The sequence below is a fragment of the Anoplopoma fimbria genome, chromosome 10, assembly GCF_027596085.1.
Source record: "Anoplopoma fimbria isolate UVic2021 breed Golden Eagle Sablefish chromosome 10, Afim_UVic_2022, whole genome shotgun sequence".
NCBI lineage: Eukaryota > Metazoa > Chordata > Actinopteri > Perciformes > Anoplopomatidae > Anoplopoma > Anoplopoma fimbria.
This window is the reverse complement of record NC_072458.1, coordinates 14,017,555-14,045,003: the sequence shown is the minus strand read 5'-3', so window position 1 is coordinate 14,045,003 and position 27,449 is coordinate 14,017,555. Positions and strand designations below refer to the sequence as shown.

The 27,449-nt window shown below is 40.4% G+C and overlaps 1 protein-coding gene across 1 annotated transcript in view; it reads right to left on the bottom strand.

The window, feature by feature from the left end:
• Nucleotides 1–690: 690 nt before the first annotated feature.
• The window catches only part of LOC129097678 (uncharacterized), a 33,800-nt gene continuing 7,041 nt past the window's right edge, over nucleotides 691–27,449 (bottom strand). The window contains exons 2-5 of the mRNA XM_054606588.1: nucleotides 5,204–5,392; nucleotides 2,042–4,177; nucleotides 1,815–1,908; nucleotides 691–1,641 (exon numbers count right to left, since the gene is read on the bottom strand). Of these exons, the coding sequence (XP_054462563.1) occupies nucleotides 1,079–1,641; nucleotides 1,815–1,908; nucleotides 2,042–4,177; nucleotides 5,204–5,392 (2,982 nt within the window). The 3' untranslated portion in view covers nucleotides 691–1,078. The remainder of the gene's footprint in view (nucleotides 1,642–1,814; nucleotides 1,909–2,041; nucleotides 4,178–5,203; nucleotides 5,393–27,449) is intronic.

The window sequence follows — 27,449 nt, the reverse complement described above, 5'->3', positions numbered from 1 at the left end:
CTTCGGGAGGACTACTACGTAAATACTAGCGACGTCAACGAGCTAGAAGCGTATTTCAATGAGCCATGCATCCGTCCACATCAAAACCCCATGGAGTGGTGGAAGTCAAACGGGGATCGGTACAAAAAACTGAGCGTTCTGGCAAAGCAGCACCTGGTTATCCCCGCCACCTCCGTGCCAGCGGAGCGAGTGTTCTCTGCCGCGGGACTGATAGTTAATAGAATGCGCTCTCGTCTGTCTCCAGAGCACGTCGATATGCTGGTTTTTCTCACAAAGAATTGATTTCGGTTTTCGCATAATGTTTCGTTCTTTTTTTAAACCGTTACAGGCCTTTGTTCGGTGATTGTTACTGGCCTTTGTTCGACGCATATTTATTTGTTATTGTTAAGGATGTGTTTACTTTTGAACGTTAATAATATGTAATGTAATAATTAATAATAGGTTATATTAATAAATAATGAATAGTCTCTGATAACTCTGACTCTGACTGATTGAGAATAAGCATTAGGCTACATGTTGGGTTGGTAATATTGCCGTTAGCGTTAGGGTTAAAAAAAAAAAAAAAAAAAGATAAACGAGTACTCGATTGATCCTCGAGGAATTCAATCGATCACTCGAGTTTGGAATTACTACTCGTGCCCATCCCTAACACACACATTTTTATATGAACAAAATATGTAGTCAATACGAATGCTTCAATTAAAATGTGCAGATTTTTTATGTGTGTACTATTTTCTACTCCTAAAAACTAAGAACCCACTAGTTCTGGACCATTGGCATTGAAGACATCTCAAGCGATATTTCCTAAATAACTTTAATAGTATCAACTCTTACAATACTCAATACAGTGTTTATGTACAAACCTACAAAACGTTGAACAAACGTTAAACAAGGTAGCGAGACATCATCCAATCAACCCGGAAAATATTATAGAAACATGAATGACTCCGAAGCTGTTTAATTAAAGTGTAACTCTGGTGTTCTGTGACTCAGTTTTCTGTTGTCCAACATTACTGCCTGCTATTAGTTAAATTAAGGAACAATACAACTGCAGGGCCTCTTTAAACCAGACCACTGCTCATTTCTGCTTGCCGTAGGGTCTGGCCACAATGTGCTTTTTTTCAGCCCCAATACAAATGGGGCAGCAGGGCAAGACCGTTTTAAATTTCAATAACAGGGCTGGGCAGGTGTTGCCCTGAGGCCCGCCACAGTGTGCACAGAGATCTTGCCTCCCAAAGGGTGCCCGGTAGTAGGCCAGCTCTATGGGATCACCACACGAGAGAGACAGCCTGACCTGCACAGTTGATGCAAGTGGATGTTGGGGCTCCAGGATGTAACTCCCACATGTGTAATCCATGCCATCATCTGACAAGGCCTCTGCCAGTGTGGCCTGGTGGCGAGAAGAGAGGAGGCGCATTGAGTAGATCACTCTTGGTTTAGAGCATTCCATGCAGCCGACTACTGCCCGTGCATGTTGGGCAGTAAACAGCCCAGACTCTTTCTGCTGCTTCTCTAGTGCGTCCGACAAAAAGAAGTCAACACATGCAGCTTGTTTGTGTTTGTGTGACAGTTGGGCAGAAGGTCGATGGGCGTCATCTGTGTCTTTGCCCATAACCTCAGCCAGAGTCAAGTAATGGTCACCTATTTCAATACAAGCACAACACAGACATGTATTAAAGTATTTTGCTATAAGCTGTGGGCGTCATACAAATATGTGAACAGGTGTAATATTAGGCTAAAGCATGTTAAAAGTGGATAATCGACAAAAATATTCTTACTTTACAATGTATTGAATGATAAAGTAAAATTCTTACCAGAAGCATCAGGCATTGGGTCAGGAAGCCAGATCATCCTTTCAGACGGGAGGGATGGTACGGAACAGCATTCAGGGTCATCACATTTGCGTATCTGAGGAAAGAAAGAAAGACTTATTTAGCGTCCTTCATACATGGAATGCAGCTCAACATCCTTTATAGTCGAAATATAATAAAATAATCATTACGCGTTATACATAAAAACATAGGGAAAATAAGATCATTACCTGAAACAGATACTGACGTTGCCGGCAGTGTTTCTGCACCCACTCAGTGAATGCTGGATCCTTGTCTGCTTGTTGCTTGGTCACTGTTGCAGGATTGATGGAAGGGAAGAGTGTGGTGATAACCTGCATGACCGAATCTTCCTCTGCATCTGTGACTGCATCTATGATCGTCATTGGCTCTCCCTTCAACTTCAGCCGACTGTAGCGTCCTGCCACTGTGTCCAGCACTGGCGCAACTGAAGTGCTCCAAGCCTCAGCAAGCTGTGGGTTTTTCTCGCCCGCTTTGCGAATCTCTGCCATTGAACTGCACCTCTTCAGCAGGTGTTCCATGTCCTCTGCTGTCTTGTCTCTCTCCAATGCACAGTTCTGCAGGCCGATGTTGAGTATAGCCATCACTCTCTCAACTGGATTCTGCCAGCTCTGGCCTGGAGCTGCTCTGCAGGCAATGAGCATGTCCAGTCTTAGCATCTTAAATATTGCTATCAGACTGAGCTGAACTTTGACCAGTAGGGTGCGATGTTCTGTTCCACCATCACTGTACTTGACATGGATTGGTTTCCATTCAGAAGGGTCTTCCTGTGCGAGCCTAACTGTTGCTGCTGCATTTCTGTATGCTGTAGACTTTTGGAATACAGAGTCCTGCACAATGATCTTTACCTTGCCACTGTACCATGAACCCTCTGGCTGACAAGGGACATTGGGTTGCATGTATACTGTGGATGTGATTGATCCCTTGCTCGTCATATCGTGGTCCAGTGCTGCCAGTTGGGTGGCTGAAGGCACAATTGAGTGTCGACCTCGAACACCAGTGGACACAGGCTCCCCTGGTTCTCCAACCGGGATCTTGGCCTTATCGTCCATGAATAAGACAAATATTTCCGAACGGAGCTGATACATGTGTAGACGCAATAATAAGAAGAGTGCAGCACAGAAGTGTGCATCAGGGTGAGATGCTCGGAGCTGTCTTCGCTGGATCTTGTACTTGAGCTCAAAGCGTGAAGTGAAGTTCAAGGCACTCTGGGTGTAGGGATTCTTTGGTGCAAATTGCAATCTCACAAGGGCTTTGCTGGGCACCTTGGTTCCTTCAGGGCATTTGGACTTAACCTGTTCAATGAGATCCTCTAGCGACAACCACTGTGACAGGTGGGCAGTGCCATGTCTCCTTTCATCTGCTGCAGTGACTTCATTGACTGCTTCTTCCATCTTTGAGAAGAATTCCTCAAAGTTGTCACCAGGACGGCCACTGTTAAGGGTGCGCAAGTCGACAATAATGCCAGGCTCTCCCTGGAGAGCCACTTGGATGCGCTGGTTCATGTGAGGATTTGATGGGGCTGAAGAATCATGGGAGATTTCCTGATAGATCGCCTCTACGATGCTTGGTATCACCCTAGCCACGTTCGCTACCTTCCTCTTGAAATCCTTCTTCATGTACCTGGTGTGGTACTGTGGGAGAAATGGCTGCAGAGAAGTGACAACTCCAGTGGTCTGGGTCAGCTGCTCATCCTGTGTTCTGTTCCTTTCCACTTTCCACAGCAAGGTGACGCCAGTCTTGCTGCCCCCAGGTTGGTATTTCAGCACATCGACAGGTACAGACAGCTGGATTCTGTTGATGAAGTCAAATCTGTGCCATGAACTTGCAAATGGTTCCTCCAGGTGTACAGTGTCATCCAGGAGCACAGGAGTTAGAGTATCTGTTTGACACATAACGTTGTCCAGCAACCGGTACCTTGCAGCCATCTCAGGGGTGTTTTTGTGGTGTGTCACGGCAATGTTCTCAGATAAAACTCTGACAGGTTGACTTGAGTTATGGTTTGCAAATGTAGTATCCCTCTTCCTCTTCAGGTACTCCACATAGTTGCGAAGGCAGGTGGCAAGATTTAAAATGTCCTCTTTCAGTGTTCTCCAAGCAGCAGTTGAGGACATGTATGGTCGGTCACACAAAGACAACAGGGCTTGGGAGTGACTGTCCAGAAAGGTAGCACACATGGGTTGCTCCTTTATTTTCTTTCTCTTCACTTCATTGTATCCTTCAAAGCTCCAGCATGATGGAACAGGAATCACATCTCTCTCTTGGAGAGATGCATCACGTATCACTGTGTGCTGGTTTGTGATGTACCAAAGACAATTTGTTAGCGTCTGAAAATACAAAAAAACAAAATGGTGTCAGATATTTAATATTAAAGATGTTTAATATTTTAATATAGCTCTTTAATAAAAAAAAAAAATCAGAAATGGCGTCAGAGAGAGCGGAAGCGGCAGTTGCAGCAAATTACATATTCAATGACAAAACTATGTAAAAACAGTGTGAAAAAAAACTGGGAATATTTTAAATTTGTAACTTTATTGTCGAGGTTCAATTTCATTAGCACGAGCCATATAACCAGTGCTTAATTTGAGGGGGAGCAAGGGGGAGCGCGCTCCGGAAGCTCTGACGTGCGCTCCGCCAGCTGGATCTGGATTTGTGTGTGAAAAATCAAATAATTAAATACATAAATTAAAGTTTGTTTCGTTTTAATATCTGGTTTTAATATCTGTCATGGTGATTTCTCAATTCTCCCATGAAACGAGATACTCAAAATATCTGGGCTAGCCTATTGTGGAAAAGGAGCGTGCACACCGTCATTGAATGTTTGTTGTCATGCCACGGAGACAGGCGCGCGCCTGTGTGCCTGTGCCTGTGCCTGTGCGCTCCGGGAGCTCCCACTTGACAAATTAAGCACTGCATATAACGTTAAACTAATTGACGTTATATTTTATATAATTATTATAGAACCGAATCAGAAAACTTAATTGATCCCCGGGGGAATTGTTTTGTTCCAGGTGTTCCGTACAAATAGAAATTACAAGCATAGAAGATAAGATTATAAAAAAATAGAAAATTATAAATAAAATACAATAAAATAAAAGTAAGAATAAAGTAAGAAGTGGACATCTCTGAATGGGTTATATAAAACGGCTTCATATTTCTCCTCCGCCGTCCGGTTTGAACCGCAGGTGACAGGAGCGGCGCGTCATCACGCAAGGTAAAGGGTCTTTAACGGCTTGTCACGCAAACTTGAAATGCTCCGTAGGTCTACCAGTCGATCACTGTAGATTCTACAGTGATCATTTCTTCAAATGTAATAACAGCCTACAATTATTCAAATATTATAGTTCACTTACCGTCAGCAAAAGTGAGCCTTGGGTTGTGCTCTCTGGAAGAGAAAAGCCCACTGCCCTGGTCCGTAGATTCTTCAGAATGTCATTATTCAGCTCGTCTTTTTTGGTCTGTAGGCCTACAACTTTCGGAGGGGCAAATGAGTACGTTGCTGTGCTCGAAACAGCATCTCGAAGGCGGACGGGATCGTGGTACTCGTGGAGGACACAGATATTTGCTCTGGGGCGCACTTCAGTGCTAAATATTTGAAGTTAAATACAGATGCGATGCTACCGACATTCGAGGTCGACACTACATCGCTGGCGATGTCAGTCCATCTGTCAGCTCGGTCCACTTTGCCGGCTGCTGACACAAATGAACAAGCGCACTGCTTGACTTCTTCAAGGACATTTCCAAAAGATTTCGTACCCAATCTTACAATTTTGTTTGTTACGTTGTTGCATGGGCAAACAATGGAGACAATGCATAAGTCCATCTTTCTCCCGCAACCATATAACAAGCGCTACCGTACCGATATCGCGTCGTCTGCATGCAGATCCCGTGTGAAGCCGTTGTTTTCATTTGAAAACGAGAGAATGCGCTCATCATTGTACAGAATGAAGAGGTGCTGTACAAAAACGTAATTATTTTTTGCATTAAAACATTTTTTTGTGTTTTTTTTTTTTTTTTTTTTTTTTTTTTTTCAAGCTCATAAAATAATTTGGGTCGCACATAGATTGACAGGGTCGGTCGGAAACCGGAACCAAACAAAATTTTTTTTTAGGCCTTATAATGAAGGAAAGTGAGGATACAGCTATTTCATATGGGAGATGAGTGAGGATCTACCGATGCAAGGTTCATATGAGACGGCAAAGCATTACTAACATTAACGTGGCCGACACATTCTGTACATCAGAATGTCAGAAAGTCATCAGATAATCAAGCCAGCAATGTTACATGTTTGTCTGAAAAGGTCTAAAGCAGCAGGTGTCTTACCTCTACCAGCGGGCGATCGGTGGAGAACAGCGGGGACGGACTGGCGGTCCCTCAGGACGAACACATACAGCTGATCGGAGTGTTTATTTCATTATTATCTCATGCATTCATGATCTGTTAAGAGGCTGGTGGTCAGCTGGTCCCAGGTCTGCTGGCTGATAAATCCTACTGCAGCCCAACTCCACGTGACTCCGTTAGCGTTCGCGTTAGCACTAGCAGCTAATATTTACAGATGAAAGATCAGAGAACAGTGTCAGGGCTGGTTGTGAACGCTGGTCTGAAGTCAGTGCAGCAGAGAACCATGCTGACACCGTTGGTGTTGTAAATGCTAATACAAGGCAGCAACCTTCGGTTCTGAAGACTGGAGCCGATGCGGAAGCATTCTCTCTACTGACCAGCAGGGGGGGGGACTCCTCTGGTTGTTGTTTACTCTTAATCAAGTAGTTATTTATGACTGCTTTTACTACTTGAGTACTTGTTTTTTGCAAAGTAAAAGTTCTTCACTTGAGTTCAGTTTTATGGCTACTCACCACCACATATGCTTCCTGTGATGAAGGGGCCATGAGTACACTTTTTTTTCTGTTTAAAAGGGTCACCAGCCGAAAAGGCTGTAAACCACTGATCCAAACCACTTTATATAGACGTTAAACTGAAAATGAGCACACCTGAAATGTCTGTAAAAATCAATAGAATGATGGACACACCTACAAATATAAAACTACCCAGTATAAAACCGAAAATTCCATTTTAAAAACGCGCTGTACGGATTTAGCATTCCATTCATAAAACATTGATGGACAGTTAAAAGTAAAAGGCTGTATCTTCATCAAACACCATCTGCTCTGACAGTCCAGTGGTCTCAGCTTTACATATGAGGTGATAGCTGTCACAGCAGTGATCTTGCACCTTTTACATGAGACGAAACACACAGCTTAACAGAGCAACCCCCTTAATTGAGACTGAGCAGCACACCAACGGGGCGATACACACCCAGAGAAAAACCTCATCAGCCTGACAGGAGAGTTTCCAGAGGGAAGCGCGTGGGGCTCTGTACCGCTCTGCTTGGTTACCATCGGTACTCCTTCACCATACAACACTACTTTGTCTAGAAGTGTGCTTTACACGAGAGGGGGAAAAAATCAATACTCCACAACAGCTTAATTTGCAGCATTATGTGAGCTGAATTCACTTCGAGGAATAATCCCAAAGCGCTAACTTGCTAATCAATTGCAATCAATTTGTTGAATGCAGAGGTCTTGTTGACCACGCTAATGAACAAACAGAGGAGGCTTTGAGAGGCTGAAGTAGAAGGGAGCCCGGGGTTGAGGTTAAGACTTACGTTAGTGAACTGAGGGTAAGCAGTCGGATGACTGAACGTGCACAAGTGCATGCACCAGAACTCATTCTGTGCAGATGAAGAGTGCATCCATGAGCTGTGTGGACATTTCACTATATATGGACCAGCCAACCATCAGCATCCCTATAGCCACACTGCAGAACAAGAATCATTTGTTAGCACTAATAGATTTTTGCAAGCTGTAAACACAACATTGACATGTTATTAGATTACAGATAGCTGAAGTCATGATGTCCCATCTCAGTGTGTTCTAATGGGACAGAGCATACACAGAGCAGGTGGTGTACAGAGGTAGCAAACTCAGGTTCTGCAGAGTGAAGCCAATGCTGCTGTGTCTTAAAGCTGCATTATCTCTACTGTCCATCAGGGGCGACTCCTCTGGTTGTATAGAAGTCTATGAGAAAAACCACACCTCTGCAGTCCTTATATGATCACTCCCGTTCACAGGTTGCAGAAAAACGAGTTAACGATGGCTAAAAATGCTGAACTCGAAGCTACAAAACCGCCGTCCACTAACCAATGGGTGACATCACAACAATGACTTCCACTTCTTATATACAGTCTGGTCATGTCTGGGTACAGGAAGAGCCGAATGTCTTGAGTCAAAACAACAATGGCAGACCCTAAAGAGGTTAGCATAGCTGCTGTAACAGCATCAGTTATGTCAGAACGGGAGAGTATTTCTTCATTGAAAGAAGAGCAAAGAATGACACTTAAGGCTCTTCTCCACGGAAAAGATGTTAGTGCTCTTCTCCCGACTGGCTTCTGTACAGTTTCCAATGATGACATCTCAGATGGTTCTGTGTAACAAACCGTGTGGCGGGAAGGGTCAGCAGTGAGACTGAACAAGAACAATAAAGTTGCAGGTCTTAAAACTGAAACTATGAGCTGAAAGAGGCTTAAAGACTAAAATAATCTGTAGATTTTGGGGTCAGTTCATCACTACATTTGACCCTTTCATATTAAACATATTAATTTGAACCCATTGTTCTTATACAAATTATAAATTACTGCAGCTTTGATGTAAAACAGACACATATTTATTTTTTCTTAAGAAAAGACTACTTTGAATTAAAACTTCCACAGGAAAGTTATGACCTATTCAGAATAGTAACGTATATCTCCTTGTGTTGTGTAGAATGTTCCATTGCATTGAATGAGTCATACAAATATTGAAATGAAAGCAGCGTATCATATAGTCCATTACTGCACAGTTATAGGGCCGTCAGGTGTATAGCAGGGTTATCTAAAGAGGACCAGATCCACAGCTGGCAGCTACTGATGAATCAATTATCATTGGCAAACACTGTTTGTAATTAGTGTGAAATTAGTGTTGGAGAACAAACGCTGCTGACAACAGTCAATAATATGACAGTACAAAGAGAAATCATTGTGTGACAGCAAACGAAGCAAAGAGCTTCTGTCCTTTATGGAGTTAATTTAAGATTAGTCTCACAATGAAACATTGCATATGGGTTGAACTGATTCATTTTCACTGTGTGTGCAGGTAGCATGGAAGCCCTTCTTCTAAATTTATCGGTATGTTGTTTATTTATCACTATTCTCTGGCAAACCATTATTTTAGTTATTATTTTATTCTTTGGTGTTTTTCTTTTACTTTAGAACAAACAGAGGTCCAGTGAAAAGTCAGGACTCTAACTGAACTCAGAGAAAGAGCATCCAAAACTGAGCAGATCTTTAACATTGTGTGAGCTGAGCATTTTAATATTACATTACACTACATTACATTACAGTCATTTAGCAGACGCTTTAACCCAAGCGACTTACAATAAGTGTATTCAACATAGGTAAATAAAATACACATGCATAATTCATCATTTGACTATTTAGCTTATTTGTATATCTCCTGCGTTTTTTATGTTCTGATCTAATTTGAAACATCAAACCAAATGATCTAAAAAAAATATGCACTTAATGTTCAATAAACCGCTCGCTCTCATAACTGACTTTGTGACCAAGACCTGGTAACCTATGTTCAATGCAAACATCATGTCATTCTATGATCAAACCCAGGATCATTCCACAGGTGTGTCCTCTACCTGAGCCACTCTGTTAAATAAAAGTTGTAATGGTAAATCATGTATTTATTTAAAAGTTACCTTTGTCAAGGATGGTACATTTTTGTCTCAGTTTGTCTGTTTGTTTGTACACACAAAAACAGCTAATCTGTTGTTTAAGCATATAAAGTACAGTTCTTCTTTGTAGCGTCATGTTGTTTTCATATTCCCACTTAAAGCTCACGTTAATGACTTAATAACTGTGGAAATTGGACCATCTGAGGAGACAGTGAATGCACCATTGTCTCAATGGAATTTTTTACAGCCGGGAAAAATATCCTTCAGCAAAATCCATAACTGATACATGAAACTGTCTGAGAAATTTCTATTTAAAATTAGACTCGAATTAAAAGTAAATAACCCCAAACTACATCTTAACTAAAACAAAATAAAAGGACTAAAATATTACTTTAAACCAACTACAATTTTCAGTATGAGACTAAGACTAAAACCAAATTTTAAATTTCTGGTCGATAGACCAGAAGGTGGGTTGTGGTTTGGTTCTTGTTCTTGTTCTTGTTCTTGTTTCTATGTCTAGTCTAGTTAACTCAAACATCTTAAATAAGGGGTTGCTTCATGTTTTGAGAAACAAATTAAGAATATTTGTCCAAACTAACATTGGCACATTTAGAAACTTATTTATTTATATTTTGTATCAGTATATATTGTTATAGTTTAAGCCACCCGGTTGTATACTGAATGAAGTAGTTTCAATTAGCTCCATCTATACCGGCTGCAACATTAAAGTGATGGACACATTAATGCATCAATAATTATAATTAATTTATATGACCATTCTCTATAATGAATACCTCATATTTCAATGTCAATACTTTCGTATGCTTACTTAAGTAAGATTTTGATAGCAGGGCTTTTACTTGGAACAGATAATTCCTACACTGTAGTGTTGCTAGGCCTATTTTTTTGAATATTGTCTGCCATCACTGCTGAAAATGTTCTTGATGTCTTGCTCCGTCTCTCCCGTATGTCTCCCTCTGTCTGCCGTTCTGAAGCTGTCTATGAGTTTGCCTGGATTTCTGACAGATTTCTGACCACTTAACATTTTTTGCTTTTCTTTTTTTTATCTGAAGGCCTATACATGAATGCTCCTAACATCCCCTGTGTTGTCTCAGTGACATAAAACAGCATCTCACACTCAGTGGGTGTGAAGACCTGTGAATGACACATCGATGGCCCATTAAGTGCGAACAAAAAGGACACTGTAGTGCTAATTACAGTGTCTTGGCTCAGCGAGGATCAGAGAACGCTGTCATGGCCTACTGCGTGCAATAACCCACCTTCTCTTCCTCACTCTGAATCACACGGACGCACAGCGGGAGTTTCAGAATGTATTGAAAAAAACATTGATGTCATTTTTTCCCAAAATTCACAACATGTTTTTATCTAATAAAATGTTCCACTTCAATCCATACTTGTTGGCGTTAAGCCTTTCAAAAACATTTTCACTGTAGTCAAATACTGTTTGCTCTGCCAGTTGCCGCACACAGGCAACAAAAGGCAACCTCAATGAAAGCTTTGAATGTTCAAAAAAGAATTTAAATCCAACATATTTTATCGTTATACTGTATTTATGAAAAGGACAACATTTTAACTGTAAACACATCAAATTCATTTTGGCTTAATCATTTTTTTCATTATAAATTTGTAGTTTTTATTATTTTCCACCAGCCAAATTCTCATGTTTGCCCTATGTGGCACATTCAGGCTATTTTCTATAAGGGGCATTGCTGCTGTATTATAGCGCACTGTTAAGAAAATGATGTGTGTGTTGATAAGGACGTTGGAGAGTGGGGTGTGTGCGTGTGTGCGTGTGTGTGTGTGTGTGTGTGTGTGTGTGTGTGTGTGTGTGTGTGTGTGTGTGTGTGTGTGTGTGTGTGTATAGAGTATGTGTGCAGCTAAAGAGATATCCCCTGCATTTCAATGTGATTGCATGACCATATGACCCCAGAGCAAGTGGTTGTCATGTTTTTTTCTGATTATTTTGTCTTTGATCAATATATTGTAGGAGCACCGGGATGAACAAAGTCAGCAAGCGTTTGTCTTTTGGCTGCACACCTCTGTAGCCGTTTCATCCACACTCAACAAACATCCACCTTCACTCTGACCTCACATCACCTTTAACCTTTTTTTTTCATTTTAAAATATAGTGGCATCATATCACCCACTGGCATTTAAAGGATTACAATTCTGAAAATGAATGAAAGTTTGTTGTCCCTTGTAATTCTGCAAACGTAGGAAACTTAAAGTTATTTCTTTCTGTTTTGATTAAACATTTCCGGGTTGTCCCGGCCTGTGACAACCGGTCACACCTGGTACCACTCCAGATAAATCAGCTGCTCATGAGCCAGAAACACCATGTTTCTCTTTATCTCATAAAACACTGCGGAGGTTAGGACACAGGAGCTTAGGAAAGGCTTCCTTTAACTCTCGGAGGTGTTTGCAAATGGATGAGAGGTCTCTTTTCCAAGAGGGGCAAGTCAATTCCCTACTTTCATGAGATCAAGATGGCCTCTGGATAACCTGGTCTCCATCTCCCTAACTGCCTCAAAAGCAGACCACAGGTGAACAGGATGAGCCTGTGGAATAAAGGCTTCAAGACACCAAGCACTTTCAGGAGGAATCCCCTATTTCAAGGAAATCTTGCTTTCTCAGCATCATCCACAACCCTGATGCCCCTGTGTGAGTCCCACAGCTGCTGCACTGTCCTCTGAAAACTCTAAAAAGGATCCTGAGAATAGCATCGTCAAGGCACTTTGTCACATCATGGTGAAGTGTCCACTGTATCACCAGCAAGCGTTTAAGAAAGGGGGCGTCATGGTTTTGTGGCACATAAATGGCGATGGAAAAAGGAGAGCAGTGATCCTGATCAAAAATCGGTGGCTTGCCTGAAATACATGCAAATGCAGCTGGGATGGATGCCCCAAAGCCTGGACCCCACCCCTGATCCCATTCATAACTGAGACTCAATGCAGAGAAGTCCTGCTCGTTATCAACATCACTATGTGCGCTTTCCAGATGGCCACCAATAGGAATCCCATCAACGGCAAGAAACCTCCCTACGTCTCCACTGCTTTTGATATGATATCTATTTTTTTCTATCTGGGTGGGGCCCAGGAGGTCCAATTAGTTTCCCAGGTTACCTCACTTTGGTGCATTTAAGAGCAGGCTACAGCAATCTTCAGATGAAAGTGGCTGGATGCATGCTTGCTGAATCCCTCATCTTTCTCTAATGTAGTTTTCCAATTATTAAATCCTTGATTGGTAAAAACTATACTTCTGTCATTCAATGTGCAGAATTTGCAACAGGGAAGAGAAACCCAGATCTATCTTTGTAGAGGACTCCAGCCACGGTCTCCTGCTGTACCAGCCTGGAGTTTAATGCATGTGCATTCTGGCCAAAGCTAGCCTTGGGAAAAAGAGGGTGGGGGTTTAGACGGTGCGAGGCTGTTAACACCGTGGAGCTTTCCTTTACATAGTGCTTTTCCAAAACAGTCACAATAGGGTTGCAAGGTTTAATAACCAGAAATAAATGCATGGTGATAGTGAGAGAAATAATTGAAACAAAATTTAAATCTTTGTAGAGGAACATTTCAATGCACACATGCAGTCAGCTAACCATAAATGTTACTGTGAACATATTTTCAAACCCCCAAACTGGGACCCTTAAGTGTAGTGTACCACACGTTCATGCACAAGTACAATGCCTATAAAAAGTATTCACCCCCCTTGGATGTTCCCCTTTTGTTGTTTTTATACATGAAATCATGGTCAATATAATTTGGCTTTTTTGACAAGAATTCGCAAAAAAAAAGCTTCTTTCACATCAAAGTGAAAACAGATTTTTACAAACTAATGTCAATTAATTAAAAATATATATAGTCATTGCTGGGTTCTTTACAAAGGAAGAAGTAAACCTCCTGGTGCTCTTTAGAAAAGACTGACTTTGTCTTCAGCATGAAAGCTAACCGTTGGTCTGATGATGTGTACTGAAGCATGTAACCACACATTGATTGATTTGCACACAAAAAGACATATCAGTGTTGAATTGATTGTTTATGTTTTTATAGTGGGTCAGGAAACAATGTTAGACAGAGTGGGACAGAACATGATTAACGTCTGATGTAATTGCTAAAAGCTGAATTATTATCATTTTAATAGTGGTGATAACTGCGGCAATTTGGTAGTGTATGTTGAAAACTTTAAATTTACCACCAGTATTTAAAAAAAATCTAATCTCTCTAAATTATCTAAATCTAAACTAAATTAAAACCACAAAGAGATCCACAAAAAAATCTTTGGAGAGAGACAAACACATACACACACACACACACACACACACACACACACACACACACACACACACACACACACACACACACACACACACACACACACACACACACACAGCCACTAGCTAACCCCTATATTTATAGTAATTCCAACAACCATGAGTTGATGCAAATCACAAGTTTCAATAAATTTATCTACCGCCACCAGTATTTAGACTCAGAATCAGTCACTCAGCCTAAAACCCAACAAGTTACAAGTAAACACAGAACTTTCAATCAGCAGACAGCTGTTTGTGTCGTAGTTTTGTTGCCTAACCTAAGCGTACCTAAAAGCAATTTTGAAAGTTATAGTGTTTAAATGTTGCTATGAAACTTATTTTTGGTTCAGAAATGTCGATATTCAACGTATCAGTGGTTTGCAGAAACATACAATGCCAACATTTTATTCTAGAATAATAATTAAATAAAAAAATATTTTAAATGTACAACAAACTGAGGTGTTAGGAGTGGGAGAAGTTGATAGAAAATTCTGTAGAGCGATGTGATGGCTTTCATAGTCTGACAGCCTCCTGCTCTCAGAGCTGGGTTGATTCAAGGTTCTTCACAACACTTTGAAAAGCCAACATTAAATAAGTTGAGTGTTCCAATTACCCTTGGTGGCTGGTCCATTTCACTGCAGCACACACCAATACTGTATGCGATGCACTGCATGTTGACTAGAAGGATCACAGGTGTAAATGGTCAGCAGTGACTCACTCTGCCTCCCTGTTCTCAAAAACAAGAGTGATGACACAGCCGCACTGTGTGTGTGTGTGTGTGTGTGTGTGTGTGTGTGTGTGTGTGTGTGTGTGTGTGTGTGTGTGTGTGTGCATGTGTGTGTGTTTCAACTCCTCTTCAACAAACCTACGACTGAGCCCACAGTCTTCAGTTATGTACATTTTGTCTTAATGCTGGTGCGTTTAATGCCTGGTATTTTCCTGTACTGCATCGTGACATATCATAAATGTATGTTATCAACCCACTGGACAGTTTGATAGGTAACATATATTACAGGAAGTACTTAATAATAATAAGCTTGATTTTTACTGCAAAGAAATCCCTATTTATTACTGGTTTTGAAATCTGGAGTGAAAGCTGCATTGAAAATATGGTTGATCATGATTTTAGAAGTAATGTTAGGACATTTTGAGAATAAAATCATAATGTTACTAGAAAATGTTATATATATATATATTTATTATAATTTTTTGCCGAAAACAATAATATTTTGAGAATATGGCCATAGCATTATGAGACACTTTAAGAACCATATGGTTATGTTATGCATAGATAAGGTTGATTGGACTGCATTTGCTCACATTTCCTGACACTTGATACTGTAACCCACGGCAACAATTTCTGGTGTCCACACTGTGTTTCTGCTGAAGCACGCTGATGCTGCCAGCCCTTTTTTCTAGATAGAGTTTAATAATAACGGCTAGAATGTTTCATTCAGTTTCATTACAAATGTCATTTATATTTATCCTAGACAGAAAAAAAGTTAACTAATTTGTAAAAACATATATAAAATAACTATCCACAATTAAAATCCAGTAATCTATTAATGTTAGAGCAATGCAAGTTGTTGCATTTTCTGATTGGATGCACGACGAATCATCTCACCCTGCCAAGGAATCCATTACATCGAACAAAAAGACATTTGTGTGAACCTTTTATTATTGACTTGTGAATTCTTGAGTTATGGCCAAAATGTGTTTTGTGAGGTCATAGTGTAAGAGGGTAAAGAATGAACAGATTTTGCTTCAATAATCAGTTCATCATTGAGTCCAAGTCGACTTTTGTTCCAAGATTGAATAAATTCCATCAAGGCTTTTAAAGTTATCAAGTTTGCAAGAATAATTGCCCAACGTGAGGTCACAGTGACCTTTGACCACCAAATTCTAATCAGGTCATCCTCCAGTTGGAGTTCCACATTTTCCAACTTCCCGATGTGATATGCTGATTAGCAAAACTAATCTGTGAACTTCCATAACTAATATGGAAGTTCCACATGCAGTATCTGAAATATCCTTATTCAATTGCATATAAGTTCTGGAAGTCAGCATATTGATTTTTGAAATCGGACTTCCTGGTCTTTCACTTTCTAACATGCTGACTTCCAAAACCGCTATGTTAACTTAAGTTAATTATATTTTATTATTTATTTTGTAAGTTATCACATTCAAGACTAACATACAGAAAATGGAAATTGGTTTATTTTTATTGATTCTAAAAGGTTTTGATATCAGTTTTGGAAGTGGGCATTATGATTTTGTAAATCCCTTTGTAGCCCTAAACCCATTTTTCAACACGCAGTTAACATTGAGAATTCAAAGAACTTTTAGGCAACAAAACTAATTGGTTGGGAAAATATGGTTTGGATTCAAATAAAAAAAGTATGTTTGTTATGTAAATAACGTCATGTTAGCAAGTTAAGTGCATTATGTAAACGACATACGTTTTTTTGTTTGGTTAGGGGTTAGGGTTTTTGGTTTCACTCCAGTAAGACTAACAGTAGCCTCCTGGGTGAAAGTCCTATGTTTGTTTTCTACAAATCCACCATGGCTGTATTCAAAATTGCATTCTGACATACTGCATACTACAAGCTTAATCAGTATGTACTGCACACAGCCTACTAAATAAACGATTTAAGTATGATTTTTCCAGCAGCCTTTACACTCTGAAGTTTTCTCACGCAAAGGCCTGGCCCTTTTCAAGCCCCCCACACCAGTGGCTCCATCCCTTCTCTGACAGGACGAACAGATTTATTTAGAAAAAATGACCACATATTGGGAACCTCATTACATTACATTACATTACAGTCATTTAGCAGACGCTTTTATCCAAAGCGACTTACAAGAAGTGTATTCAACATAAGTATTCAAGAGAACTACTAGTCACCAGAAGTCATAAGTGCATCTCCTTTCTTAAATAGCATCTAAAAGCATAAACCAGAGCAAAAGTATAGTGCAGAAGCAAATTACTACGAAAACAATAATTGCAACAAACTAATACGAATACAATAAGTGCTACAAACTAATACGAATAGGATAAGTGTAGTAAACAAATAAAAATACAATAAGTGCAGCGAACTGATACGAATACAATAAGTGCAACAAACGAATATGAATGCAATAAGTGCTACGAGGAAGGCTCAGGGTAGTACTTCTTGAAGAGGTGAGTTTTCAGCCTGCGCTGAAAGATGGGCAGCGACTCTGCTGTCCTGACGTCGGTGGGGAGTTCATTCCACCACTGAGGGGCCAGGACAGAAAAAAGCTGTGACCGGGTGGATCGGCCGCAGGGACCTCTGAGCGGCCTCAATGGTTACTTTCTCACATAAGAACTTTTTAAAATTTAAATAAAGTGACACATTTTTTTATCCTGGCTGAAAATCTAACAACACTGATGGCCAGGCGGGTTTCAAGGCACCCCGTCAGCGCCTGTTTCGAAACACTACAAAAACGTTAGAGCACATTTCCATTACGGGTTGGATAAACTGACGTTACACATAGTATGACTAGCATGAGTGGTATGTTAGTATGTGAGTTCAAACACAGCCTACATAAGCTGACTTCTTCCTTTACTCTCGTCATAATTATTACTGCTTCTAGAGGAAGCCCTGCACGTGCTAAACCGACAATAGATCCAGTGATGCAATGATTTTGTAAACAACCTTGAGGAAAGCAGTGATGGTACTAGTTTCTTTCCTGAAGCCAGACTGGTACAATGCCAGACTATTATTAGCACTCAGAAACTACTTTAATGGATAATTTGCCAAGTTGGAAATAGGCCTGTAATTTTTAAGTGAAGTGGGGTTTCCCCTTTAGACAGAAAGAGAACATGGGCAGATTCCAAAATGATAGGGAATACATTCTGAGTGAGAGTGAGATTTAAAAAAATGCTCATTTAAGGTTTAACAATAAAATCAGCTGGACCTGCAAGTTTGTTAATGTCCAGTGAAAGAAAAGCTCTGTAAAGTCCATCAACAGAGAAATTAATAAAATAAAAGGGCTGGCCATAAAAAAAAAAAATAACTAGACCTACAATCAACAGGCATGTCAGAGGATGGTGAAGTGTTTAAAGGCACAGACTGTTTGAGAAGGGAACCAGAGGCAGTGCCATGTTGAGAGAAAGAGTAACTTTTAGCCAGGTCGGCCAGAACCAAGCATTCTCTAGTCCTTTCATTCTAAACCTTCAAGCAGGAGCGTGTTTATCTACAATAAACCAGAACCTATCATAAAACAAGCATCTTCAACATCTACCATGAGATCAATTACTACCAAGTCGTGGTAGAATTTAATAAAAAATAAGATTGATCACCATTTTGGCAGATGTGATTTCACTGAACTGCAGCTGTGATATGAGCTGTGATAACAAAGTGCAATGTGCAAAATACAGGAGCTCTCGGGGTCCTGAGACCCCTTTAATGACACTTCTGACCACTGAAATCCCCAATAGCATAATTTCTAGGGGTCTGTAAAATCATAGGACAATTATTTGTCACTTGCAATTGTCACTAAAATGTATTTTCAAAGCTTACTAATGTTCAGGAGTTTTCATTATTCCAACTGCACAACATTATTTCAAAAATATGAACTGTGAGTGCGAGAGACGATTTGCCGCCGTTAATGACACTAGCCAGCTAGAGCAGCAACAGGTTAGGTGAAGCAAGCCCGTCTTCAGTTCTGTTTGTTGACCACTTTAGACAAATTTGATCCAGTGCCTTTCATTAGAACCTTGATAGCAAGACAATGTCTCTCCTCTTCTTGTATACTGGGATGGCAATGAGGAGAAGTTTAGTTTAGTATTATAGCACAATTAAAAAGAAACCACAAACATAACACAGATAAATATTGGAAAATGTATAATATCACAGTGAGGGAAGAGGCAAAAAAACCCACTGGGCTTATTTCAAGCCCTCACTTATAATATAAAAATGTCATAATATGACAAACGACTGGGACAACAATTTCTCAAATTTGTCCAGTATTGAGGGAGAGCGCTGTATGTGGCAGCCTCTCATTAACATCCACTCCAAGTGCATGTTTTTGCCACTGACAGGCTATGATTGTTGATGTAAGAGATTCTCGCTCAACAGTCTCCACAGTAAAAAGGCGAGTACCGACCGTGCGGTTTGATGTGTTTGTCATGTCTCATGTGCGTCTTGTTGTATTTGGTTATTTATCCTCAGATTTTCCACTTCCTGCTTCAGTGTGTTTCCCGCCAGTGTTTATTGTCTGCCCTGCCTCTAATTAGTTCCGCCCTCATCAGCCCCTGTTCCGAGTGTATTTAACCCTGTGTAGTCTGCACCTTGTCAGGTCGTCTATGTACTTCTGTCTACCGTCTCAGCTTTTTTCCTTGTGTTAGTTTACCCTTTTGGATTTGTTTGCTTTGCTGACTGATCTCCTGTGTACCAAAACCAGCTTTTCAAGTTTTCACTAAACAGATCCACTGTGTGCCACCGGTCGTCACAAGCTCGGTGTAACCTAACAGATTTTCGATGTTACGGCTGAATATTTAGCTGATTCTGACAATCTGCATGAGGTCTTTGAATTCATGGGTTGCTCCACATTTATTTGAGCCGGGGAAAACAGATGAAGAGCCCCTAGAAACTAAGCGCGAACTAGGAGAGAGAGTAAGAGAAAAGAAAGAGGGGAAACAGGTAGAGGAGGTTGAACGAGCTGCTGACTGGCCGAGAAGCTATAGGGAGTCTCAGAATCATCAAGGAATATTGCTGTCACCATGTTGTTTGTTTTCAAAACCAATGAGTGCAGAGTAGGAACGGAGAGACATATACAGCTCTGGTAGAGACCTTTCAATCAGAGTAAGCCCGCCCTAAAGCATACTCTGCTTTATTGTCTATTTGACTCTAATTGGACCATAATTTACTAAATGAACAACATGCTGTATTGAAGAAGAATTGAAACAAAAAAGATTGAGTCCATAAACTCATGTTTAAAATGTTTACAGAGGTAATAAATGAAGAGAGAAGTTTTTTCAATTTAATTTTCTCATAGACTTCCATACAATTGCATTTCTTGCTACTGGCCAGCAGTCGCCCCCTGCTGGCCAGTAGCAAGAATGCAAGTTTTAAGACACTTCCACATCTGCTTCACTCGGCCGAACCGGAGGTTGCCGCCTGATGCAGACGCATCACTGTCCCGGATCAGGCTGGCTAATGTTGTGACGTATGCAAACCCTAAGTCGACAAATGAAGAAAGCTGTAAAGAGTGGCACATGTTGCCCCGCTCCGATTACACAATGGGATCATTTTCCTCAAGCGAGACTACAAAATAAAAAGAGACCGGGTCAAACATAAGGTTTTTGGAAAGTTTTATTTCTCTTCAGGGTCCTTTCTAAACAACCCAGCCTTGGATACAAAAACATGGGAAAATAGGTTCCAGGTTGAAATATACCTAACTCCCCTTTTAACATACGAATCTCCGATACCTACTGAGTAAACAGAAGATCATCTTGTAGAGAGATTGTAGTTACCCCATCAGGACTTATTATAATCAGTCAATTTAAATGAACTGCTTCAATCCAGAGACTGTGCTGAAGACTTCCATAAGTGCATTTAAAATTCACACATACTGTATAGTATGTGTTAAAGAAAATCTTCTGTCTGAACAGAGAAGAGTCGAGATCATCAGCTCTTACTATAATCAGTCAGTGAGTGGGTCAATATCAGTGTTTTTCTTCTCGCATTTTCCAAATGTACGGCTTAAACCCTGTTACTGTGCTGAGTACTTGCAGAAGTGCATTTAACATTCACAAAACATAAAGTATGTGTTAAAGAAAATCATCCGTCTAGCAGAGAACAGTCGAGAACATCAGTTCTCATTTTAATCAGTCCAACAACGCAAAGTGTTCTCAAAATGAACTGCCGAAATCATGAGACTGTGCTGAAGGTTTGTATAAGTGCTTCTCCTCACCCCAGTAGCTCCAATGGCATCCAGCGTCTCACCATGAGCTTTGAAAATCAGAAATAATAGCCTGTGACCCAGGCGACAACCTCCGGTTTTGCCGCGTGAAGCCAATGTGGAAGGGTCTTAAAACTTGCATTCTCTCTACTGTCCAGCAGGGGAGGACTCCTCCGGATGCAAAAACAAGTCTGATTGTATAGAAGTCTATGAGAAAATGACTCTCTCTCACTTCAATACAGCATGATGTTCATTTAGTAAATTATGGTCCATTTAGAGTAAAATAGACCCTAAAGTGGTGTATGATTTAGGGCGGGCTTACTGTGATTGACAGGTCGCTGCCAATACCAGAGCAGTATACCGCGTCTCTACATCTCTGCTCTGCATTCCAAATATGGTAACCTCCACTCATTTGTTGCAAAATAAAACAACATTGCGACGGCGAAATCGCCAAACTCAAGGGCTTCAAAACGTCCACAAATCAATGGGAGGCATCACAATGACTACGTCCACCTCCTATATACTGTCTATGGTGTGACCATTTTTGTCTACAAGTAGATGCTCCACAACGTTAATTCAAATTTCAGTCATCGTAATTCTCGACATTAGAGCAGGGAAGTTGATTACCGTCAGTATACACCGGAGGACATAGCTAGTCTGCTCAAGAATACATAGAGATGCAGACATTATTTTTTTCAGATTCCTTAGTATATATCACAGAACCTACAGTATATCTGAGAGCACATTTAGACACACAGTTTACAGTATCTGACACATGTTTTTCTATGCTGCTGCTGTTACTGTAACTGACAATAAAATAACTTAAAGTTGACGCTTGGTGGGAAGCCAACTAGGATGACCAGATTCAACAGGGATGGACTGGCGCATACACATGATCATTAGCTGGCCAGCTAGCCAATTATCTTCACAATCATGTAGGTTAACCTCCACCATGTGCGTTAACTAGCTAGACACCATTTCCTAGTTGGTATACATTTTCTAGATACAAAAGCAATTTAAAACGCCAGCCAGCAGAAATTACAGCTATAAATGTTTCCTTCCATTATGTTTTAAATGTAGCTAGCTACCAATTTTACCAGACCACAGTCTATAGTGCTCAAACGTGCTAAAAGCACGTGTTATTGAACATGCTCATGTTCTGTGAACTGACTGTATCTGTTTGCAACGTGAACTTGAGCGACACTCATACACTGTGGGTCGTGAATATTAGCTGCTAGCGCTATTTGACAGCCATAGCGTTAACCTCACTCCTGCTGTAGCTTCAGCAGTAGGAACGAGCCAGCAGACCGCGGAACAGCTGACCACCTGCCTCTAAACTGTTCATGAATGCATAAAATAATACATTAATAAAAGTTATGGGATGAATGTATCCAAATGTAACTGAGTAAAATACTACTAGACTCAGTGTCTTACACAATGAAAGGCTGTATTGAAGACATCTGCTACCTGTACTTACAATCTACTTGTTCATCCTTTATTCTAGAGAATAATTATCACTTCATGTCATCATGGTTTTAAAATAAATGATAAGGCATATTCTACTTTACCTTTTCTAGCGAATCTGCCACCAAAGGCTGGGAAATTTAATACATTCTGCAGTTACATCTTAATCACCATCATGCTACTTCCTAGACCGAACAGTGATAAAACTTTCCTCTCCCCCTCTTACCTCCTGAACATTCGCCTCAGCCTTCATGAAAATAAATAGGGGGCTAGGGAGAGCATCAATTATTCAAAGTCAATTACTCAGTAGGGTTTTTTTTTAGGGTTGTATCTATTAGATGATGTCTGCAGCCTGCTTCAAATGTATTTTTAGGGTTGTATTGCTGCATATCTGTGCCTCGTGAAAATCACAGTGAAAACAATAAGAAACCTTTCCCCCATTTAAACATGTCTACATGTTGCCAATGATTTCGGAATTTCTAATAAATCAACAGGATACATCCGAAGTATTTTATCTTATAACATTTTTTGTGGATTAATATTACATGCTGTGTGAGACAATATATCTTTGTTTTGCAAAAAAATCACTTTGTACTTGGTCTTTAGTCTTCATTTAAAGTAAAACATGCTGTTTACAGCAGAACCTTCAATAGCATCTGGCAACAGAAGTACCAAAGACTCTAAAATCCCCCATCTCAGCTTTGATATTTGACGCCTCAAGGACGGCAATCATTTTTTATCAGAGATGGCATCTGTTCAGTAAAAAAAAGCATATTTTCAAACTAACATTTTTATTATTTTGACATTGGGAAATGTCTCCTGCATATCCCTCCAGGCACACATTGGTACATATGAGTAACAACCAGGGTTAAATGGAAGCACCAGAGACACTCTCACTGTGAAGAGTGTGATGCCTGTAACCATAGGGTTTCAAACCTCAAATATCTCTTAGCAATGTAAACTCCGAAAAATGCCTATTTGTGCCAGTTCTAATATTAAGTGTGTCAATGGATCTTCTCTGTTCTCTTCTTCTCAGATCAGTTCTAAGTAGTTTGCTGTTCTAATTGGCATTACATTTGTTGTTTATATCCACAACCCCAAAAGATAATTGATTTTCATCCATCAGGATTGATGGGTGGTCTAATGAAAATATTAACAAAAACCCAGAAGTCAACATCGACTTATTTTACATGTAACTTCCGTACTAATAATATATAATAATTCTCTACACAATATTTAGAGCATTAATCTAACAGTAAACAAAACATTTATAAGAGATAGTGTAGTAATATAATCGACTACATCTGACAACAGTCCAGACTGATGGTGGTGTCCATGTTAGGCCCCTCCCTTCTGCTCCCCCTCAGGATGAGACTGGTAGCTCTGTCAACATTGTTTCTGTTGTTTATACTGATGGCACTGTTAGCTGCTATCTCGCGGCTCAGACATTTCAAATTAAGCCCCTTTATGTAATGCCTTATTACTTTAACCCAAACCACAATATTTTCCTAAACCTAACCAAGCAGGTTTTTGGCCATTCTTTGGTGCTGAACAAATGCACAAAAATAACAAACTAACTTTTGTAAGATATCATACCACTCCATAATACTTTTACCAGGTATTTCCATGTGACCAACCCTTTTTCAATAACAAAGTGTCTTCAAATCTTACATCCATTATATCTACTATATCTATATATCTAATCCCCAGAGGATAAACCCCTCATGTTTTTGGTGACAAAAAAAGAAATTAAGGGTTAATACTCTGCCTCACAGCATATTTAAACAAGGCAACAGAGGGATGAGGGAGCAACAAACTGTAGGAGGCGTGGCTACATAGTGTGTGACGTAGGGGGTCAGGGGACACTGGGATCCTGACCAACCCCTGTTTCTCCCACGACGTGATGTAGAGCTGGTAGACAGAGATAACCAGCCAGACTCTCCTCGTCTCTGATGGAAATCAGGGAGTCTGATGGAAAGGCTCTCAGTACACAGTTATGGTCCTGTTGTTTATACGGTTTAAAGTTGCTGTTCATCTTGATAAGCTCTGAACATTGTTGCCGTTGGCCTGTGTGTTATGTTTACTGCCACTGCAGAGAAATAAACATGTATTTTGTAGGATACATCATCATGTATGACAAATTGTAGCCTTTAAACACCTCTGTACAATGTTTGATTGATGCTGTCTAAATAATAGACAGCTGATCAATCTACTGGTTACTCATAGTGAGGAATCATATTATTTATGCAGCTTCACTGAGTAGCAGAGTTAATGTTATGATGCCCCAATAACACAGAAATATATTAATGTATGCTTAATCTCATTTTACATGATATTCTATGTTATGCATACACAGTTCATTTCTTAGTTCTAAGATCACATTGCTCTGTGTAGCTGCATGCTCAGGTCTTATCAATACAACACTGATGGAAATTAGTTTGGAATAACTATATGATCGGCCATGATTGCAGTTACAACCCCCACAGTTCATTGTTACTTAAGTAGTCCCATCTTTTTGTCCTTACCACCAGCCTCACCAGCACCTCTGAGTCAGCAGCCATCTGTGCTGCCGTCAAACCAGAGGCCTCAGTTAGAAATTGATCAGGTGATCAAAAATCAGTCTGTCCCATTTGCGAAACATTGGACATGTGCACGTTACTTTGACTGGAAAGTCTCATCACTGTGGATTCATGGTGAGGTTATATCTGTTTCTCGGATGCACAGAGATTGTGTTGAATGGTAGTTGGGGGACAGGGGAGGGGGGGGTCATTAATCAGGAGCCTAATGCGAAGAGGCAGCGGAGAGAATAGAGTCCGTCTTCTGAGTGACAACTTCTTGAAAAGGCATGACATTTCATCTGGGCATGTTTCCGCCAGCTTACGGTGGTGAGTTCTGCAGCGGAGCACCCCGGCAGCGACACGCTCGATACCAGCTCACATACTCACTCCCACACACACACACACACACACACACACACACACACACACACACACACACACACACCACCATCGCACCACGCTCAAAAGCTCTGGAGCCACACAATGATGTGACATAACGTGTTAGCTTTGGCTTTTTTCCCCTCTCCTTCCAGTTCGAGCGACGGCTCTGGTTTTGTGTTTTCACACATCTCTTACTCACTCACACCATTCGGCGGTCAGAGCTTAGAGTGCGTACAGATAGTTTCATAACGAATTATCACTGGAAGAATCTTCAAGAGATCATGTTGTCACACAGCAAACATTAGACTGAGGACATCTAAGGACAGTCTGTTTGGTGGTGAGAGGAGAGGACTCTTTAATCTTTGTAAAAGAACAGCATCTTGTTTTTTTCATCCCACTGAATTTTTTTTGTAGTTTTTTGATTAGTTTGATGATATTATAGAGAGACATATATAGACGTTAAAAGCCCAACGATTGAATTATATATTACTTATATTTTATTTTATAAAAAAGCTAGAACCTCTTTGCAACCTGCCCTTCCCTTGACCAAACATCAAAATGAATATTGTTTTGTGATGTTACAGTTCAATCTTTATTTTACAAGAAAATGCATTAGAGAAATAATTTGGGATGACAAAAAGTAAAAAAACAAAAAACTACCCAGCTCAGTAAAAGAAAAATCTGACACCCCTCCCCATACCTAAATAATAAAAAGGAACCCCTCCCCCCTCTCTGACCTCCTCCCACCCCCATATCATTTGTGCACAGTGCCTTAAACTCTTCCTTAGGCTGACAGCATGAACTTGTGGTTAGGTGAATTGTACTGTGGTCCTTGTTTTTACCAGTGGTAGCATAGTCCCAGTCCTAATCCCTCAGGTTGTCTGGACCCAACCCAGGTCAGGACAGAGACTGGAGTGGCACCTCCGCTTCTCCGTGTTGAAAGGAGCCAGTTAAAATGGTCGGGGAGGCCAGGAGCTATTCTTGGCCCATGCAGCTGGGAAGAGAACCCGTGGGCCGAAACTGTGACACACTGGAGGGATTGTATTCACATCAGTGATCCGGGAACACCTTCAGATCCCCGGGAAGAGATGGAGCTGGTGGCTGTAGAGAAGTATGTGGATGGATTTATAGATGATGGACAGACCTGGCCAAAACACTGTTCTTAGTTTTCCTCTCACATTTTCACTTAAAAACTATGTAACCTTGGTGAACTGAATTATACGCACGTCGATTAGGTGCACACAACAGCTCCCAAAAGGAAAAAGGTAACGCCTGCACACTTACTCCATGCCACAATTTTTAAAAAATGTATGACTACATTTTGCAGCTGTGGTCTGTGGATGATAATGCTGGTAATTTGGTTAGTCTGTCTTTAGGTCCAACTACTGGCAAGACTGTCATTAAATCTGGTCCACAGAGGAGGAATTCAATTATGTATTGTGACCTCTTGACCTATGCCACCTTCAGGACAAAAAAATGGAATTTGTACTCAAGAGATATTAAGATCTAATGGGAAGATAGCCATTATGGTAGCCTACATTGTTTGATATACGATTGTCTACACAAGAAAAACAGCAATGTTTGTTCAAATTCCTAAATCAAAATTTTCACATTTACTTGTCAAGGAAGTAAGCTGGTGATGTGTAAATAATGACTCCTGTGTCTAGAACAGAAGAAGGGCCTATCGAGCTTAACATTTTTAGATTCTTCCCTTATGAACAAATAGAGTGCTACATACCATCCCGAAAGTTAGCATCACATGGGTTCCCCCTACAAAAAGTCAACTGGATCGGCTTTTGGATTATTGCAGAAAACAAGCATGGTGCTGGACAAACTTTTATACCTGCACATTTTGTTGAGCAAGATAATCTTCACAAATTAACACAACTAGAATGATTTTTTAAGCTTGAATACAATTGCCTGAAGTAAAAAGCTAATGTAAGGCGACAATGGAGCAACACCACGAATGCATGACTTCACGTCACCGCCAAAGATAAAGGCTAACTAGTGTTTGGCATGGTGACATTTAGTCATCTAATTTAGCCACTTGTAAGCAACTGCCTTTTATAAGACACTTCAAAAATCATGAGAGGGTTATTTACCGACATATTTTATGTTGTAGAACAAAATGTTCCTTAAGCAACCACAGACCTTTTTACAAGCAGC